The 20,962-nt window shown below is 42.3% G+C and overlaps 2 protein-coding genes across 11 annotated transcripts in view; one reads left to right on the forward strand and one right to left on the reverse strand.

Moving 5' to 3' along the window:
* WDSUB1 (WD repeat, sterile alpha motif and U-box domain containing 1) overlaps nucleotides 1–6,594 on the forward strand; it is an 83,257-nt gene extending 76,663 nt beyond the window's left edge. For 4 of the 6 annotated variants that reach the window (XM_060016736.1, XM_060016735.1, XM_060016738.1 and 1 more), the window contains exon 11: nucleotides 6,147–6,594. In XM_060016736.1, the coding sequence (XP_059872719.1) occupies nucleotides 6,147–6,304 (158 nt within the window). In that variant the 3' untranslated portion in view covers nucleotides 6,305–6,594. Of the gene's footprint in view, nucleotides 1–567; nucleotides 660–6,146 lie in introns of all 6 variants that reach the window. The other 2 variants (XR_011246545.1, XM_060016739.1) reach the window with 2 other exon arrangements.
* Nucleotides 6,595–8,173: 1,579 nt separating this feature from the next.
* TANC1 (tetratricopeptide repeat, ankyrin repeat and coiled-coil containing 1) overlaps nucleotides 8,174–20,962 on the reverse strand; it is a 229,378-nt gene continuing 216,589 nt past the window's right edge. For all 5 annotated transcript variants that reach the window (XM_060016745.1, XM_060016743.1, XM_060016742.1 and 2 more), the window contains 7 exons: nucleotides 20,765–20,888; nucleotides 20,234–20,409; nucleotides 17,133–17,265; nucleotides 15,660–15,751; nucleotides 13,854–14,000; nucleotides 12,842–12,942; nucleotides 8,174–12,172 (listed from right to left, as the gene is read on the reverse strand). In XM_060016745.1, coding sequence (XP_059872728.1) covers nucleotides 10,735–12,172; nucleotides 12,842–12,942; nucleotides 13,854–14,000; nucleotides 15,660–15,751; nucleotides 17,133–17,265; nucleotides 20,234–20,409; nucleotides 20,765–20,888 — 2,211 coding nt within the window. In that variant the 3' untranslated portion in view covers nucleotides 8,174–10,734. The remainder of the gene's footprint in view (nucleotides 12,173–12,841; nucleotides 12,943–13,853; nucleotides 14,001–15,659; nucleotides 15,752–17,132; nucleotides 17,266–20,233; nucleotides 20,410–20,764; nucleotides 20,889–20,962) is intronic.

Below are 20,962 nucleotides of genomic sequence, written 5' to 3' on the forward strand. Positions count from 1 at the left end.
CTTTGGTAGAACAGTTTGAAAGCTGACATATAAATAGCAATGCTCTAGATCCACTCAGAATTCCTACTTTCTCTGTTAAACAAATGTTTCAGGGAATGTATTTGACCCCAGTAGAAAACTGTTGATTATTCCAAAGACTCACTACTTTATAATATCATAGAAAGCTTATATTAAACTTTAGGATAAACTGTGACCAGTGTAACTGACTTTCTTATAGCAGGAAGCTTGTACCTCCATAGAGTGAATGGGTTGATACTTTATTCACTGCTACCGCTCAAGAAACTGACAACCCACAGGCAGGGAAGGAAAAATTATTCATTTAAGGGAATTCAATTAAATACTATAAGATGATAATAGGCTCTAACAATGTAGATATCATAGAACTATTAAACATGGAGAGTAGAGAGTATGAAAAGTTGAATAAGCTCACTGATTATTAACTGAGTAAAAAGCCTATTTGAAATTTAGACAGTGAGGGACAGAAAAAGACTACTAGCTAATTTGAATATTACTTATATAGTAAGGAACCAATAGACACTAATACTATTGGTCTCATCTTTTTTAAAGGTATTAGTGTAAAGGTAAACCAGTAGATCAAAAATACAAACTTCCCTAAGTATCAAAATGGAAGAAACCAGCTCTACAGTGAAAGAATTTATGTAAGTAATCTATAAAAATATAAAGAATGACAGAACTGTATTACCAAACGTACTGATAATAAACAATTTGGCTTAACTCATCCCTAAAGAGATGAAAGATTTGAGGTTAGTTGACAAAGCACAATCTAACTTAAAGATTCAGAAAGGTTAGAAATAAAAGGATAGACAAAAATGAGACAGTTGCAACTAAAAATAAAGGAGTTACATACTTGCCTGCAAGAGAATTCAGACCAAAAAAAAGTTAAAATGACACAGGATACTATATAATACTGAAGACCATGATTCTCAGTGAGGACAAACCATTACTAGCTATGCAGTCCCAAACACAGCAAAGACTTTCACAGAGCAGAAGCTACAGACAGTGTAAGGCAATGGAAGGAGAAATACAGCACAGTAATAGGCTTGATCATACCTGTCAGTCCAAAATAGGAAGTACACCTTCTTTTTGAATAGATCGCCAGAAATAACAAAAACACCATTGGGTCACCACAGTGGAATGTAACTAAGAAATTAATAACAAAAGTGGGCCCCTTTCACCTGGAGGGTTAAAAACATGCTGTTATCATATGTATCCAGCTTGGTGGCAAATGAATTAGCTGTCACTGAACTCACAATATTTCACACGCCCACCATTTTTCAGAGGCCAGTGTGATATGTAAGATTGCGGTTCATTATATATCAGCTTTGCATAAATAAAAATTGAGTATATTTTCCTACAGAAACTATTCTTACAACTCAATAGTAAGACAAATAACCCAACTGAAAAAACAGGTAAAGGATTTGAATAGACCTTTCTCCACAGACGATATACAAATGGCCAATAAACACTGGAAAAGGTGCTCAACATCATTAGGGAAGTGAAAATCAAAACCACAAACAGATACCACCTTCACACCCACTAGGATGACTAGAATCAAAAGGATGGAAGATGGCAAGGAGATGCAGAAATATTGCTAGTGGGAATGGAAAATGGTGCAGCTGCTGTTGAAAACAGTTTGGCAATTCCTCAGAAAGTTACCATGTGACCACACAATTGTACTTCTAGGTATTTATCCTAGAGAATTGAAAATATGTTCATACAAAAAGTTGTACTTGAATGTTCATAGCAGTCTTATTGATAATAGCCAAAAAGTGGTAATAACTCAAATGTCCCATCACTGGATGGACAAATTTAAAAATCTGGTATATCTACACAATGGAATATTAATCAGATATAAAAGGGAACAGATACTATACATGCTACATAGATGAACCTTAGGGAAACATTAGGCTAAGTGAAAGAAGCCAGACAACAAAGGCCACATGTTGTATGGGTCTGTTTATAGGAAATGTCCAGAATAGGCAACTCCGTAGAGACAAAGTAGATTAGTGGTCACTGGGGGAGAGGAATGACCGCTAATAGGTTCAGAGTTTCTTTATGGAATGATGAAAATGTTCTGAAATTAGATAGTGGCGATGGTTGCACAACTCTGTAAATTATACTAAGAACCACTGAATTGTATATTTAAAAGGGTGGCTTTTATGGTATGTGACTTATATCTCAAAAACAAAAGGTGGTACAGTATCTGCAGAAGCATCTACGTTCGCTAGGACGCAGGGAACAAAGAGAATGAGTTGAGGTTATTAGAACCTCACGTGGGTCTCTCAGAACCAGAACTCAGGCTTCTAAGAAGGGGAAGCTACCCAGCTGGTGCTTCTTTCTCTAAAGGGGGAAGGGTAAGAGCTTTGGGCAGTACCTACAATGAAGCAAATATAAAAAAATTTGGAGAGTATAACCAGTTACCCCTGCCAGATAAAGGGCCATGACCAGGCACAACACTGATAGGAGCCTTCACCTTGTTTTTGTCTCCTCCTAGAGAAATCCTATTGCAGGACTTAACAAGGAGCCAGCTGGCAAAGCAGAAATGTGGTTTAAAGTATCCTGGCTCGCAGCATGCTGAGTCCTCAGCATTACATATGGATTTGGAGCTGAGGCACCATAGGTTAATAGGGCTAATCAGCATTTAGCAAGTTACATCAATGAGGAATCAATAGCCTTCGTGTGTGTGTAAACAAAAAGCAGTTAAAAGGTATGATGGAAGACAATTTACAAGAACAAAAACAAAACACTATAAAACATCCCTGTAAAGTCTACTTGGAAAAAAAATGCAAAGCATAGCACACTGATAGATAGGAAGACTCATCGTGAGCAAGATGTCACTATTAGGCTTTTTCCTAGAAATACAGAAGGTGATTATTAGGTTCCATTGGAAAGAACACACAACAAATAACCTAGATTATAAAAAACAAAGAGCCCTACCAGATATTAGAACATGTTATAAAGTCTCTATAAAGTATACAGTGTGAGATTGGCACATGAATAGACAGACTAATGGAAAATAATTCTTAAAAATCCAGAAATTGATCCAAGTACATTTGGAAATTTAGTGAATGATAAACATGAAATTTTAAATCAGTGGGAAAAATAAGGAATTTAAAAAAGGGGTATTCTGACAACTAAGTAGTCATATGGAAAAGGATAAAACTGGCTTCATCTGTCATACTACACATCTAAATTAATTCCAAATGAATTAGACATATAAAAAATGAAACCTTTACAAGTCCCAGAAGAAAATGTAGATAAACTCCTTGATAACCTGTAAATAGGGATACTTCCTAACCTGGACTCAAAATCCAAAAGAAGTTAGTATAAAAATTGAAAAATGTTCATATTCCATGGATGAAATAAACATTAAAAAAATTAATATCAATCCTTCTCAAACTCTTTCAAACAACAGAAGAGGAAGGACCACTTACAAACTCATTTTACAAGCCAGTATTACTCTTAAGAAAACCAGACGAGGACACCACAAGAAAAGAAGATTACAGGCCAATATCATTGATAACCATAGATGCAAAAATCCTCAACAAAATATCAGCAAACCAAATTCAACAACACATTAAAAGGATCGTACACCATGGTCAAGTGGGGTTTATTCCATGGATGCAAGGATTATTCAGCATCTGTAAATCAATCAGTGTGATATATCACATTGACAAAATGAAGGATAAAAATCATATGACCATCTCAATAGATGCAGAAGAGCATTTGCCAAAATTTAATATCCATGTATGATTAAAAAAACTTTCAATAAAGCAGGCATAGAGAGCATTACCTCAACATCATAAAGGCCATATATGACAAGCCCACAGCTCATATCATACTCGATCGTGAAAAGCTGAAATCTCTCCCTCCAAAGATCTGGAACAAGACAAGGATGCAGACTCTCACCACTTTGATTCAACATAGCATTGGAAGTCCTAGCCAGAGCATTTTGGCAAGAAAAAGAAAAGGCATCCAAATTGGAAAAGAAGTAAAACTTGTCTCTATTGCATATGATGTAATATATATAGAAAACCCTATAAAGCCCACCAAAAAACTATTATAACTAATCAAACAATTCGATAAAGTTGCAGGTTAACAAAAATTGATATATAAATATCAGTGGTGTTTCTGTATACTAGTAACAAGCTAGCAGAAAGAGAAATTAAGAAAACAATCCCATTTGCAATTGCATCAAGAAGAATAAAATACCTAGGAATTTAACTCAGGAAGTAAGAGATCGGTACACTGAAAACTACAAGACATTAAGGTAACTGAAGAAGACACAAATAAATGGAAAGATATTCTGTGCTCATTGATAAGAATATTGTTAAAATGTCCACACTACCCAAGCAATCTACAGATTTAATGCAATCTCTATCGAAATCACAATGGCATTTTTCACAGAAAAAAACAATCCTAAGATTTGTATGAAACCACAAGATTCCAAATAACCAAAGCAATCTGGAGAAAGAAAAGCAAAAATCATGTTGCACCCCTGAAACTTTTGTCAGTTACATCTCAAAAATAAATCTTCTGAAATAAAAGAACAGTCTAATAGAACAGTGAGCCAAAAATATGGTCAGTTTACAGGAAAATGAAAAGCAAATGGCTCAAACATACAAAGAAATGTTCTAGCTCCCTCATAATAAAATAAAACTATACCACTATACCATTGCTCATGAGAGACTGGTAAAAACTCAGTTTGACAGCACATTCTCTTGGTTGGGCTCTGGGGAAGATTCAGGTACTCTAAATGCCATTGCTAGTGGGAAAAAAAATGGTAGAATTCCTGTGGAAGTACTAGCATTTCTAACAAAATTGTATACATTTTCTCTGATGCAGCAGTCCTACTGCTAGAATCTCCCCCCAAATGATAGCACTCACTGTTCACTGCAGCACTATTTGTAAAAAGGTACTGGAAATAACCCAGATGTCCATCAATACATCCATACAGGGGAGTACTGTGGGGGAATAAAAAAGCAATGTATAGTTAAGTAAAAAACCAACCAACCAGGTACAGAATAGTGTGGAGCATGCTAACTTTTATGTAAGAATGTATATGCACTGTGTCTGTACACATACATTTGCTTATATTTTCAAAAGGAAAGGGTAAACAAACTAACATACATGGTTACCGATATGGGAAGGGAGAGAACGTGGGTTGGAGAAACTCTTAATGTGACTTTTTATAGTTTTTACTTTGAAACCATTTAAATGTTAAAATACATCATGAAAAACAAACCAGTCTCTAAAAATTGGGAGGATAAAAAGGGAAGCAAATGGACCACATTATATGTCCAGTAACATAATCAGAAATTTTTTTTTCAAGTGATTGTCAAACACAGGATTTCAATTAGACAACCCTAGTGGATCTATCTTGGTGACAGAAAGAGCCAGAAAAAAATCTTTCACAGTCTTACATTAGTAATGTATTGGCGTTGTTAGTTTGAAACAGTTGTATGCATTGCAGATTAAAAGAAATAGGTTAATGTGTAAATGTAATCAGGAACTAAGATTTTAAGTTTAAGAGAAAGAAAGTGAAGCAAAACCTCCAACCTTAACACATGCAAAAAAGTTTGTAAGAATATGGTATGAAAAACCTTAGCCAATGAATTTTTTTTTTTTTTTTTTGGCATAGTAAATCCCTTTACTGTCAAGTCCTTAGTGGGGTGAGCTCTATAATCTCTTGGTATCTGTTTCCCTGACTTTTCAACATGTTGGAAAGTTTTGCCTTGTCATCCCCAGAGCTTTTTGCTCCCATCTTTAGCCACATTATCTGACACATAGCTGACAGCACTAGCAGGGCACTGTAGCTTCACTACCACTTTCCTCTACCTGGCTCGTTTCCTTTCTTCCTTTGTGCTACATCTGAATTTTTGACAGTCCTTTTTTCAGTTTTTTGACACTGTTCGAGGTAATTTGTGCAATCTTAATGCATCTTAAATGGTAGAATTTAGGATGTTGCTGCAGAAATATTTGGGGAGCAGTGGTGCTAGACAAGACTACCACTTAAATTACAGTAAAGGCCTTGGCAATGGAGTTTTTGTACCCATTTTAGTAATCCTAACTTCCCTTTCCTACATTGCAAATAATTTGTGTATGTGGTTTTGTTTTGTTTTTAGATGGCTATTCATACGAAAAGGAAGCAATGGAAAATTGGATCAGCAAAAAGAAACGTACAAGTCCCATGACAAATCTTGTTCTTCCTTCAGTGGTACTTATACCAAATAGGACTCTGAAAATGGCCATTGATCGATGGCTGGAGACACATCAAAAATAAAACTATTTTATATTGCATTATTTATATTTTCTGTGATTTCATTTGAATGATTTAAAGGTAGATACTAATCAGACATTATTAAAAGCAAAACAGAAGGAGAAAGGTAAACTTCTTAAACTTAGTTACCTATAAAAACTATTTACTGGCTATTTTCATTCTTAAAAACATAGGAACTAAGTAACACATATAACATCTTTTCTATTTTTACTACAAAAGCCTTTTTATACTAGTGAAAAAAAAGCTTAACCTGTAGAGAAGTAAAGTTTTACAACTTTAAATTTGCCATGCTCAAATTTATTCTTGTTATAGATCATATTCCATTATAACCAAAGATTGGAATGATCTAGAATATAACAGATAAATCCTAGTTAATAACTGTTCATTTGATAACTCTTTGGAATCCTTCTAAAGAGAATTTTTAGCAAAACAATTGTAGATTTGTTTATGACTAAATTGAGAAAATCACTTTAACGTGTTTAATGAGCAATTTTGTTAGATTCTAAGTTTGCAAGGTAGTAATGATTTTTCCCCCATTGTCCAAACCTAGGTACAAGTTAGATGGAATAAATTATCACAGATACATCAAGCTGACTTTGCTGAAACATATAAAGTGGCAAACTAGCCTCCCTTTACAATTTAGAATTCTTAAAAGTTCTCACATAATAGTTTAAGCTAAGGTGACTATACATTTTTACACAACAGGCCGATAGCTAATACAACACCCTGATAAACATTCAGAAGAAAACTTCAAGTTCGGAAAGCTGAGGTTGTGTTGACTCTCCATTTGTCTCACAAGTTGTTTACCAGAATGGAAGCCATTAGTGGGAAAGCTTGTTAGAACTAAACTCTAAGGGCAGGCAGGGACCAAGACTCTGTGCTTACCCCCGAAATCCTCACTGTCGTCGTTCTGAAATTTGAAAACACAGAAATAAAAGGGAAAAATCAGTGTAAGTATTTATTCCGTCAGCCTTTTCTAGTGTTTTATAAACTTATAGCTAATATGCTGTATGTTCACAGAAGGGTGGAAAGCTACCACAGGAATCTCCAAAAACCTGTTCTTTGTAATCGCTGCTTTGTAAAATTTCTGTCATCCTAATGTATTACTGAATTTTATTTCCTTTGTGTCACAGCTGGGATTCACAATACGTGATTCTAGAAGAGTATTTTTTTTTTCATACTACACATGCCGCGCACATTCTTACTCATGAGGACCAAAAGATGGGAGCATGTTCTAGAAGGTGTTTTTCTATTGTATTCTATAGAGGAAGTATGCTAACATAATTCTAACAAAAGACTGGGTAAGATTGACAGAGCCCACCATTGGACCAGATATCTTTTGTTTTGATAAAATAGACTTATTTTCCAAAGAAGGCTGGCTGGTTTTCACATAAAAATTACTGAAAATCCCTAAAGTCATTGATAGAAAACAGTAAATGTTGGTTATTTGCTAAATGTGTTAAAGAAGGTGATTTTCTTTTTTACGTTTCACTAGGATAGTTTCTTGTTAAGTGGCTGAAAACTAAGATGCCAATTTACAAAAGTGAAAGTGCATCTGTTTTTATATACAAACAAACCAAAGCGGAGCTACTACTCCTTCCCACAAACACAAGCAAACAAACTAAATAAACCAAACCCAAACTCACCCATAGGAAAGGACACCACACGGCCCCTCTGCACTCTTGGGGACCACCATCCGTGCAGGACTAGGCAGGAGCAGCCGTCACCTACCTGCCCACTGCCCGGTCCTCAGCACTGACCAGTAGCATCCCAAGGAGACTGCACTTCCTGGGGTAACTGGACCAAATACCTTTACTAAGAATCTATCAAAATCATAATGTAATGTATAATACATTCTAATAGTCACACTGGCAGCATCACAGAAGTCATCCAATAAGAATGATCTATTAATAGAGTTTTCCCCTCCTACCCAGTTTTTTGTTTTTTACCTTTAGTTTAAATATATAGCTTTCAAGAGTGACTGAAAATACTTTACTTGGCCTTGCTAGTAATAGCAGTAACCACACAATAACCTGAAGTTGCTTAGGCTTAAGATTCCACATCAGGATTTTATCACAATACAACAGTTTAATGTTCACACTCATTCATACTACTTTGAAACTGAAATAATGTGGTTATAAAGACAAACACTTTTAACTCAAAGATAATAGAAATATGAAGAACAAACTTTCACGCTGGCACAGTGTTCAGTGTATGTATCGCCAAAGTGGGAGTTAAATATTGAAGATGCACTGTTGCCACTAAAACCGTGCTCCAGGATTTCCCAACAGAGAAGTACAGAATGCTCTTCATGCGTTCTTCTCATTTCAGGCAAAAAGACTAATTTTGACCCTGGAATGTTTTGGGATTTCTGGAAGCCATTACCCTTGTTCTGAAATTATTAAATAACATTAAATATGTATTTGTAGTATTACTGAGAAACAGGCTTTCCACTTCTTTAGGATAAAATCACTCCGGATTTAAGCAAGGCAGATAGCTGACATCAGGATCTTCTCTACGCAGCCATTGTTTCATTTAATGCAAAACAAATTCTATTAATTGTCTTTATTCCATATGGAAAAGTACAGTAGTTGTGCAGAAACAAAACTACATAACAAAAGAGTAAGACTTCCACAAATATTAAAGAAAACAATAAACAATAAATAAGCCATAGTAGTTATAGCAGAACTCATGAGACGCCTCTAAAAAAGACTGACAAAGCTGTACAAAGTACTCTGTACACACTCAGGAACAAATGGAGAATGACACCAGAAGAGTCCTATTCGTACAAAACCATAATGATGCTCACAGGGACTTCATTACAACTATTCGTTTTTAAAACATTCTGTAAATATAGAACTTCCTTCTCTCCAATTCTAGAAAATAAATTTCACATCCCAACATACAAAACAAATACACTCCCACCACCTCTCTCAAACTAGTATTTTAACATCCTCCAATAGCACACCATTTTCTTATAAAAATACCTTTAAAATCAAGGTTCACTCCTGTACCTTATCTTTACAAATGAATAATACATCAGTTTGGACTTAAGTAGCACCTCAGAGGTGTTCATATAAATGAGATAAAGTGCTGTTACTGGTATACTGTTAACATGCCATATATATTATCGTTCAGTGCAATAACCAGCATGGACGAAGCTTAAAAAGAACATGCAAATATATGACTTTAAGATTAACTACTTGAAATAGTTATATTTACAAGTCTGAATACAACTTGGCTACATGATATATACAACATGTGGCTATAAAGTAATGACTATAATAAAACGAAAGCAATAACCAACCACACCTTAAGTATCCGAATTAAATATTGTCATTAGAGGACCTTGGAAGGTTTGTTCCAGGAGTGCTATCATTGATAAAAGCCGTTTGGGGACCAACTGAGAGCGAATTTACATGTCACCGAGAATGCTGTATTCTTAGTATTTTAGCCCAAATTCAACTTAACCACCAATCATGATTCCAAATGGTTTATACTGTTTCCAAATATTAAAAACACCTTGAAGCGGGAATATAGTTCCAAAAAAAGGAACCATAACACAGAAATAGGTGTTTAATCTTTTTAAGGGAACTGCTATAAAGGGAACAATACTTGGATGTTCTTATATTTTGCTTAAAAAAAAAAAAGTGACCCATATAACACGTATCGTCACATTCAGCTAGAAATTACTCAGGTCTTTCATATATATATATACACGTGCACATACACACTGACCCCTGAACAACAAAGGTTTGAATTGTGCAGGTCCACCTATACATGGATTTTTTTTTCCCCGGTCAGTACATACTACATGATCCACGGCTGGTTGAATACGAGGATGTGGAACCCTCCACAGGGCCGACTAAAAGCTACACTGTACATTTTTGACCGTACAGGGGATGGGCGCCCCTAAGTCCCATGTTGTTCAACAGTCAACTCTATGTGTACGTGCATATATATATAAATTAAGATATGACTCATTGGAACTGTAACTTGAAAATTCCATCTTTTCCAGAACATATCACCTGGATATTATGTCATGAGCTAAACTTATCACTAGACATTTACATTATCTAAGAAATAATATGATCTTACCACATAGCAAAGGCTAGGAGAAAAGTGATAAAAACCAAATAATTTCAAAAGAGAGAAGCATGAGTTAATGTCTTCTTGGCTGTCTTCAATTTTTAACTTAACAGGCATAACTAGTTGTAGTTTTCAATTCTGGTTAGCATTCTTATTTCTGGTGACTTCTATCTATCAAAGAAATTTAATCCCACATTTTCAACATATCAATGGCATCTGATCCACCCCCAAGGGAAAAATAAATATGTGACTAAAGAGTAATTTTTCTCACAAACCACCATTTAATGACTACCAGGAGCCAGCACACCGTTTTCCAAATACCACACGTGGGTCTCCCTCACGGCTCACACGTTTGATTCTATGAATGATTGCTTTGGTTTTGCTGAAGGGAGGTGACTCCTGTGGGCTTCACTGCTGATGTGAGACTGCTGTTTAGAGAGACCTTCCTGATACGCGTGAGAAACCGTCTTAGTTACCCGGCTGTCTTGGCAGTGGACTGGAATTTGGCACTTCTTTTCTTCTAGCTCCTTCCCCTGGGCCCCGTTGTGGACCCCTCCACCCAGAGTAGACACAGAACGGGTTTTGGCTTGGCTACTGTATCCTCCTGCTTGCTTGAGAGAGGGCTTCTCAGAGCTTGCGGCCTGCAGGCCAGCCGCGGAAGGCATGTTCGTCGGCAGCCCCTCTGGCACCGTGCAGTGCCAGGCGCAGCTGGGAGGGTGGCTCTGCTGCTGGAACCTCGCTGTCTTGTCCATGATGCCCATGAACGGAGTACTGCGCGGCCTGTGCTCAGCTGGGCCACTCGGAACCTGGCTACCAACCCTGTCTTTCATTCGAGCATCTGGTCCTTGGACCTTGAAGCCCTCTGAAAAACTGCTGCTTGAAGCCAAACTACTGGTTGAACTTGACATCTTGATGCTGCTTGACGGAGAACCGGAAGAGCCTGAGCTGGTGAGGGAAGCCGGGTGTCGCACGTCGCTGCAGCTCACTGGCCCGCCTGGCTTTAGAGGGGCTACGTCCACAGCCACGGTGGCACGAGACAGAAGCCTCTCTGCAGTTTTTATCTTACTCGGTAGAGGATACGCAGCGTCACCCTCACTGGGCTGCAGCTGGACGCTGGGGCTGGGCCCCAGCCGATCTCCCGAGTGGCTAGAAGCTGCTCCCGCAGGGAAGGTGCCTGTTCCCTCCAGATGCTGGTTTCTGCTTCCGGCGGCGGGGGTGGCAGAGAGTCTTCCAGGCATGGGACTCGGGGGAGGATTCTGCGAAGAGACCTGCGTTTTCGAGCTAGCATTTCTCAGGCCAGCTTGCCCAGAACCCAGGTGCTGGCTGGTTTTCACGATCTGCGCCTGCTTGGTGGGCTGCACCCTCAGCCCCGGCTGAGCGACCGGCTCCCTCGGGGGCTTGCTCACCCCCAGCCGATTCTGTGGCGATAGCGGCCTCATTTTGGACTGGAGCCCTTCTTGAAGGTTTCGGATGTATGGGGAGGGGGCAGAGGAGGGCGGCTGGGGCCTGGGAGCGAGGGGAACGGATTCTTCCTGTGGAGAAGTCTCCTCCTCTTCAGCCTCCTCGAGGTGAAAGCCGTCGTTCAGGCCGGGGGTCGGGGCGTCCTCCTCGTGGTCCGAGTCGGCGGGGGGCGCTGGCGGCGGGCACTGCTGCTTCTGCTGCTGGCTCCTCTGGAGCTGCCTGCATTCCTCTTCTACGCGCGCCAGGAGCCTCCTGATCTCCTGGTTGGTGGGACAGAGCTTCACGGCTTCCCGCAAGTCAGCCAGAGCGGCCGTGAACTGCCTTTATATTAAAAGAGACGATAATAATTACAGGCCACGTAAGAACAAGCTCTGAACGTAACTGTTCATAAAGCAGCTCTGCTAAAAGAAAAGAGAAGGTAGCTGAGTGAGTGCTGCACAGTCATGGTGTGGACGGACCCCACGGAACTAGCTTAGAGTTCCTCGGCTAAGTGGCAACGCTGAACTCTAACCCAGACCTGAGCGGCTCCGGGGCCCTGCTGTCTCTATAAAGACCACTGGGCTGGGGTGAGCGCAGGCAGAAAGCAGTGGGGGTCAGAATCCTCTTAACGTCACCTTCCCCATCCCTCTCACCACGTCCACCTGCAACTCAAGACCTATGGACTCCACCCAGCCTCCCCGCCGCCGCCTCCCGGCGTCTCTAGTTGGCGGTCTCACTGGTAACATGGACTAAGCTAGGAACTTTACGTTGCAGATGTCAACTGTGGGGAGAGTTACTGAGATGTCTGGAGAAAATGAAAAGTTTAGCCATTGCTAATGACAGCCACTGCTGCGCCTTCTGGAAGCTAGCTGTTCAGTATTACAAGGGAGGAGAGGCACTGAGTGATGCTCGTGCATCAGAAGCCCCCAAAGTCAAAGCAGCAGCTTTGATGTCAGAGAAAGATAAGCAGGCTTCTCTAGTCACAGTCACATATCTAACCCCAGATGGTACCTGCTGCTCCTCTTTGCTCTCGCTCTGGCATAAAAGGCTTCATAGGACTTTGGTTTCAACTCGAGAGCCTTGGAAGCAAATTCTTCTGCCATGCCGAAGTCCTGGTATCAATATTTAAATACACAAGTCAGAAGCAGCACTGAAACATGATTACAGGCAACCTTTTAATAAGAGTTTTGCTCTAGAGGTTAGTAGAGAAGTGGGACACATTTGGAGCGAGATGAAGGGGAAGGTAAGTTGGTTTTCTTGTTGTGAAGTTAGGAGACAGTTATAGCTTATTAATGTTCTTACAAGAAGAATCCCACAGAGAAGCAAAAATCGGTGACTCAGGAGTCAGTGACTCGAGAGGGAGAATGGTGGTGGAAGCAGCGCAGCAGAGGTGAGGGCTGATGGGAGCCCGCCCTTGGGGGGAGGGGGAGCCTCAGAGGGGCCCGGACACTGCAGCACCTGCAGCAGGAAGGTGGGCAGAGTCCGTGGGCATAGAAGCAGGCAGGTCACAGATTTGGTGGAGGGGGGATGAGGTTTAAAAAAGAAAAACAAAGAAAGTGGTACTGAAACAAATCTAGTTACTAGTTACAAGTTAACTGTGAGTTAACTACAATTAATTACAAATTGACCAGTTCCTGGCTTACCCTCTGAGCAAACATAATAACACTAAGCTGATTATAACACATTTGTGGTGAACTTTACAATGATGCCCTTGCCTTCTGAATCTGGGGACAGCCACTCGTGCTGGCAGCGTGCAGTTGGGCAGCGGTGGAGGAGCAGTTTGCATGTGCTCGTCATCACTGAGGCAGAGAAACTACGTCCATGTGCACTCTCTCAACACCTTGGGAGGTGGGTGGTGCTGTGATCTAATGATGGTCACCCCAGACAAGCAGCTCCCCATGCGCCAGGTTCACAGAAAAGTGCAAACAAACCAGACAGGAGGTCTCATGATTTGGTCTGTAGAAGGGCAGGCCTTCACCACCGTGAGAACAGCTAAAGGACTGGAATAAGGGGCCCGGCTTACATTTGTTTTTCTTCGGCAGCGAGACAAATTGAGATAGAGGGAAATCCTTAGATCATTGAACGGTCTCATGTCCTCTCCGAATCCTTCTCGAGGAAACTTCCTTAAGGCATACTGGTACCTCTGGGCTGCCTCTTTCATCTTCCCCTTCTAGGATTCAAAAATCAGAGAAATTTATCGTTTCCAGAGGCTCCAAGATGGATAAAGATCCTGATGAGGACAGGCCACGGCCAGAACCAGTCCACTGACTGGCCTGGACACGCAGCTTCACTGTCCGCCTAGGCGTCTGCAACCAGAGCTGGGTTTACAGGAAGGGATCTGTAAATTGCCAAACCCATAACCATCAATCTTAATTAAAACATCAGATTATCTTCTCTGTTACATATTTGTGACAACCATTTCATGAATGATCTCTCATCTAAAGATACTTTAATGCAGAGTGTAACAGAAATCAAATGGAGAAACCACGCCGTCCCTAAAGCAGAGTCTTGTGGATAAACCTAGAGCTGCTGTAGAATGATAATTTTTCTTTTAAGAGGAACTAAAGCACGGGCTTTAAAACTTAGCACAGCACTGCACGTCATTTTCAAGGCTAAAGAAATCCATTTGCTCTGTTGGTTCTGTTGCACAGCAGGTATGAAGTCTGTCGAAAATGGCTAATAATTGCCTACCAAAATTCATATTAAAACCACTTCAAAGCCACAACGATACACACTCTGAACTCAATTTCAAACTGATTCCAGGCCAGGAACCCTGCTGGGTCATACTATATGCCCATTTATTTGTTGTTATTAAAAAAGAAAAGGAAAAACTAAAACATAGAAAGTACAGCAGCTTCATGCCAGAAAGGATTAAAATGGTCATGATGTAGTTTTCTGTTTTCATCATCTTTTAATTCTGTCTAATCACAGACCTGGAAAGAAAAATGATCTATGGAAATGGCCTGAGCATCTCTCTAAACTCGGGGTTGGCAAACTACGGTTTCCGGGCCAAACCCGGCCTGACACCTGTTTCTACAAACACAGTTTGACTGGGACACGGCCTGGCTCATTTGTCTGTGTGTTATCTTGTCTGCGTCTGTGCCACAAGAGCAAAGCTAGAGGGCTGTGGCAGGGACCACAGAGCAAAGCCTGACATGGTTACTACCTGGCTCTTTCCAGATGAAGTGTACTGCCCTCTGATCTAAACTGCATGTGTTAGTTTGAACATTTTTACTTTAAAATCAAATTTACTAATCTTTAAATTGTCTTTCCATTTCTAAGGGAAAATGAGAAAAAGAAATTAATTCCACCTCCTGAGTAACTGAGTGTTATCTACTACTGGACTATTTTAAGTAAAAATCTCTCCAGAAACAGTTTCAAATTCCAGAAGCTTACAGACATTAAAATTAAGATAATAAAGGCTTGGGAGATTTCATGATTCTTTTCTTCTGAAAATGTCTCCTGAGTGTTCCTTTCCCATGTCTCACGATTCCAAGCACCAAGGAATTTCCTGTAGGATTTGCCTGTTAAACAAGAAGCACCTCTGCCTTCGTATCAAGGCTTCAGGCTGTAAGTCACAGTTACAGCCCCAAGGATTCGTTCAGAAATAATGGCTCTCAAACACAAAGAGGAGTGCTTTCCACACTGAAGATTCTGCTGTGAGGATATCAAATCCTGGGCACAAGGCTAGGTTAGCACTTCCCAGAACTTCTATTAGCTGAGCTATATGCATTCTGGGCAGTAGCACAGCTACATCCATTACACCGCAAACTAAGAGGCTGCTCATAGGTTGTTTACAGGATCACAAGAAAAGGGCGACACCACTTACTTTGTACATCAAGTTTCCTTCCTCCATCAATTTCTGTAAAAGTATAATCAGAATATCAGGTTTGGAAGTAGCCATCGCCCAAGCAGCATTTCCTGCAAAATAAACATGCGTTCAGAGACATTCCAGTGGGCCTGGAGCAAAGGAGCTCAATGCTTCCGTGGCCCCGTCACAGCTAAGCCCACAAACAGCAGAGAACCCAGCTGCAGAGGACACTGCAGCGTGTCCTGCAGGTGTATTGTCCTGCGTGACAATACAGCGAAGGGAAGGGAGCACTTAGCAGGGAGTTGCACCCCGCACACCCTGTCACTTGGGGGGACAAGAGTACTGGGACACGCAAGCATCAGCGCAGCCATGAGCCACCCCTCCTTTCTACGGGGATTTGCTTCCCAATCATCTCTTCAGTTCCCTGCAGTGCTGTCAGGACCACGCGCAGGTGGAGGTGAGGCTTCTCAGCATCTCTCACACTCGCTGCAGAGTCACCACCAAATCCACTCTGAGACGCCAGCTCTGGCCCTGCTGCCCTCCTCCCACCATCCCCGCCCTCGGCCTCCCTGCTCCCGCCTGTGTCTCCTTCTCTCCCAGCTGACGGCACAGCCACCACCTCTGTGTAAGCCTCTTCCAAACACGCACGGGGAGCAACGCTTAAGGGCATGGCCTCAGGAGTCGGACTCAGGTTCAAGGTGACCTGCCGCTCACTATGACCTCAGGGGAGCTATTCACCATCTTCAGGCCTGGGGTTCCTCCTCTGTAACATGATGCTTTCATCATTCCCTACTTACAGGGTAGGTGAGGATGAGATAAGTTAAAACATGCAACTGCTCAGAATAGCTCCTGATACCATGAGCTGCTTAATAATGTCATTTCACCACCTTCATCGCAGTCCCCTCCCCAGAACTGCTGGCAGCCAAAGGTCTGGCGTGAGACCAGAAAAGACAGTGCCGTATGGGGCACTCTTCCCCGCACTCTGAACCCTGGGCCATGTTCCAACCTCCTCAGAGCTCCGGTCCCTGACATTACCCTCAAGTCACCCCATCTCGTCTCCAGTAAGCCCCGAGAGCTCTCCCTCCCAGAACCTGTGCTAGGGTTGCCGCTGCCCTTCCCAGAGGACTAGCCGCCCCTCCCGAACAGCAGTCCTCGCACTCGTGGGTCATTACAACGGCCCTCCAGCTCCTGCCCACCCGCCCTCGGGCCCTCCCCACAGAGGCCCCCGGAACTGCTCCCGCTGTGGCTTCCCAGGGCTGGGCTGTCCTTCAACACTGGCCTCTGCTTTCTGCCCACGTGGGCTGTAATAATATGAGTCTTTTACACACTCTGAATGACTGTGATTAACTGAGCCTTAGAGAGGGACAAAAAAAGTCTCCACACGCCTGACATCTTACTTCTTAACCCAGGAGCAGGTGGGTACGGCCCCTCGCGTACTCTAAAATCTGAAGCTACCCTCCCTCTCGCTGGTGAACTGCAGAGTTTACTGACCTAACTTGGCTCCTTTTCTCAGCAGTGTAATCACTACAGATGTGTTTCGACAACCGATGGCTCTGTCCAAGGGCCGCATGCCGCTGTGGTCCACGTGCTCGATCACGGCCCCCTTGTCGACCAGGTACAGCACCTGCAAAAGGGAGACACAGGACCTGAGGGCGCGGGTAGCAGGAGCCCTCACCTTGCCCGACGCTGCAGCTGGTGTAGGAGCTGGCGGTCTTAGCTTCACTCTGGTCTCAGACGCTCTGGCCTAACGGGATCTCAGAAGGGAAATGAAGTTGACATAGAACAGAGCAGAGGAGCTGCAATCCACAGCTCACACCCACTCTGCTAAAGTGATTTTGATGTTGGCAATGAGACAGGCAGGTGGATGTTCCCAGGGCGGGACGTGTGTCTGTGCACCCACAGACCACAGACAGTACACGCACGCTATCGCCTGTCTGTCTCACCCCACTTCCCAGGCCACAGAGATGAGACACAGTCACCTTTTCATCTCCAGTTACTCAGGAGGCAGGCTTCTGCCATAGCTCCAGCGTGCTGGCAGGTTATGGCAATGACTCTTCAGAGACACTCAGACCCACACAGCCTGGGTACAGAAGCTGGAAGGACCAGGGTCAACTGGACCCGGTTATAACTCACTTTAGGGCTTAGGAAAGAGACCTGAATATGGGCACTGTAAAGGTGGCAACTGTGAGACCATGGTACAAAGACTGCCGTGATGTGATCAAACAGCTGTCACTTAGACTAAACAGAGAACAACAGGGAAAACCATGCTGGCCACTAAAATTGCTCTATTCACTGGAAAAGTCTGTAGCCTGCTTAGATTCTCACGTGGATCTAGTAGATCCTATCAGTCCACCAGCTGTTCAAAATGACACTAGAGGGATTAATATCCAGAATATATAAAGAACTCCTACAACTCAACAAAACCTCAAAAACCCAATTTAAAAATAGGCAAAGGCTGTGATAATCCGTAATGGAAAAGAATATGAAAAAGAACATATATATATACATATATATATATATGTGTGTGTAACTGAGTCGATTTGCTGTATAGCAGAAATTAACACACTGTAAATCAACTATACTTCAATAAAACTTAAAAAATAGGCAAAGGGGCTTCCCCGGCGGCGCAGTGGTTGAGAGTCCGCCTGCCGATGCAGGGGACACAGGTTCATGCCCCGGTCCGGGAAGATCCCACATGCCACGGAGCGGCTGGGCCCGTGAGCCATGGCCACTGAGCCTGCGCGTCCGGAGCCTGTGCTCCGCAACGGGCGAGGCCACGATGGTGAGAGGCCCGCGTACCGCAAAAAAAAAAAAAAAAAAATAGGCAAAGGATCTGAATAGATATTTTTCCAAAGGTGACATAAAAATAGCCAATAAGCATGTCAGAAGATGCTCATCATCACTAGGGAACTGCAAATCAAAACAACAAGCTATTAACTGTTAGGATGGCTGCTGTCAAAGAAAAGAACAAAACAGAAAATAAGTGCTGGAGAGGGTGTGGAGAAACAGGTAGCCATGTGCACTTTTGGTGAGAATGTAAAATGATGCACCCACTACGGACACAGCATGAAGCTTCCTCAAAAAATTAAAAATAGAATTACCCCTCGATTGAGCAATCCTACATCTGGGTATCTATCCAAAAGAATGGCTAGATCTCGAAAAATCTTCAGGCTCTCGAAGAGATATTTGCACACCCGTGTTCGCAACAGCACTACTCATAATAGCCAAGAGGTGGAAGCAACCCAAGTGCCCAATGATGGATGAATGGATTAACAAAATGTGGTAAACACATAAATGGAACATTATTCAGCCTTAAAAAAAAGGACATCCTGACGTATGCTATAACATGAATGAACCCAGAAGACATTATGCCAAGTGAAATAAGTCAGTCACAAAACAACAATCTTGTACGATTCCACTTGTGTTCAGGGACCTAGAGCTGTCATTCACAGAGACGCAAAGTAGAAAGGTGTTTGCCGGGAGCGGGGTTGGGTAACGAGGTAACTGTTTAACGGGTGCAGTTTCAGTTTTACAAGACAAAAAAAGCCTGGACTTTGGCTGCACAACGATGTGAAATGTAGGTAACACTACTGAACTCTTCACCTAGGAATGGTTATGACGGTAAATTTTATGTTACGTGTTTTTACCAAGACTTTTTTTAAATGACGCTTAGAATGCTAAGATCCTTCACTCTTCCCTAATGTTGATAAACGACAGGATCTGGTAATGTAACATAAGCTGAAAGAGAAAAGCGTGGAGATGCGAGGTTTAGTTAAAGAGCTGTTTCTGAAAATCGACATTTAAGTACAGAGTATAATGTCCAGGAAATTGAAACTATTTAACTGTAACCTCACTGCCTTGTAAAACCATCAGGCACAGACGTGCAGGGTGGGGATGGCTTCTGCTCCGAGGTCCACAGCCCCCAGCAATACAGTACCCGTCTGTCTAGCTAATCCTCACCTTAGATACACGTAACGATTCATAAATGATAATTCTCAAGGAGAGATGAACATTCCTCCAGCACCTGCTTGGTGCCTGGGATATGGACACTGACAAGGTGGTTTTTGCCCTGAAAGACATCTTGTGGTTTTTAGTTTATTAAGGTTTTATCCCTTCCTTCCTCAGTTAGACTTGGGCCTTTGGCAAAGAGATAAAGACAGGGCCCAAAGCATTTTCTGTTATTTCTAGACAAAGCCGCATCAATTTAAAAACAAACCAACTGATTATTTGATGAGTAATTTCTCACATATAAAAGTGATTTTTAAATGATCTACACAGGCATTCTATTTACATGGAAATTGTAAGAAAATGAAACGACATATGCACGTGTGTACACATATTCATGTATGTGCGTGCAGTTTGTAATCATGGAATTTTAAGCCTTTGGAGTCTATTAAAATCTTTACCCCAGGTCTGGAACAGACTGCGTGCCACAGAATTAGAGGAAAACGAAAGCCACCCCACAGCACACACGTATGCCCCGGCCACACGGGGCCAGCGTCATGCACACTGGGGGATGGCTCAGCTCCCGAGTCTCCACGCGGCCCAGTCCGCCTGGCACAGGTGGGGAGCGTGGCCGCCGCGGTACCTACGGTCTCCGCATCGCCATAGAAGGCGGCCAGGTCCAGGGGGCTGCGGCCGTTCTTGTCCGTCTGGTCGATCTTAGCTCCTTCCTCCACCAGGAACTGGACCACAGCCCTGTGCCCTTTCAGACAAGCCCAGCTTAATGCCGACAGACCCTCTTTGTCCAGAGAAGAAAGGGCGGCACCTGAAAGACAAGCCCATTCACAGAACGTGACCGTGGAAAGACAAGGCCAGAGGCAGACCCTTTCACACCCGCAGGGGCCTGGCCTAAACAGCATCTGAAGCCAAGGGTGAAATGATCATCCCTGCTGCAGCTGAGTAAAGGGTACGTGGGATGTATCCCTATTCCCCCTATTTGTGTGCAAGTTAAAAAATTTCCATGACAAGAACACTAAACAAAAAGATTTTTTCAAAAACAAAACAAAGACAACAACAAAAAAAACAAAAAAACGAAATCAGAAAGTACTGAACGAGTCTGCCAAAGCTCTCGTCCTTGTCCCTCCAAGAGAGTCCCACGCAGGGGGGGACAGTGCGGCTACCTTTCGAAAGGAGAAATTCCACGGTGCTCAAGTGCCCTTCACAAGCAGCCACCATGAGGGGCGTCCGGCCCTGCTTGTCACTTAGGTTCACGTCACAGCCACGGTCCAACAGCAACCTAACGATCTGAAAGAAACACTCGGGATTACACGCTTCCTGCTGCCCCTTGAATCACGTGCTCTCTACTCGGGATGGTTTTT

This window comes from Delphinus delphis, chromosome 7 (assembly GCF_949987515.2).
Source record: "Delphinus delphis chromosome 7, mDelDel1.2, whole genome shotgun sequence".
NCBI lineage: Eukaryota > Metazoa > Chordata > Mammalia > Artiodactyla > Delphinidae > Delphinus > Delphinus delphis.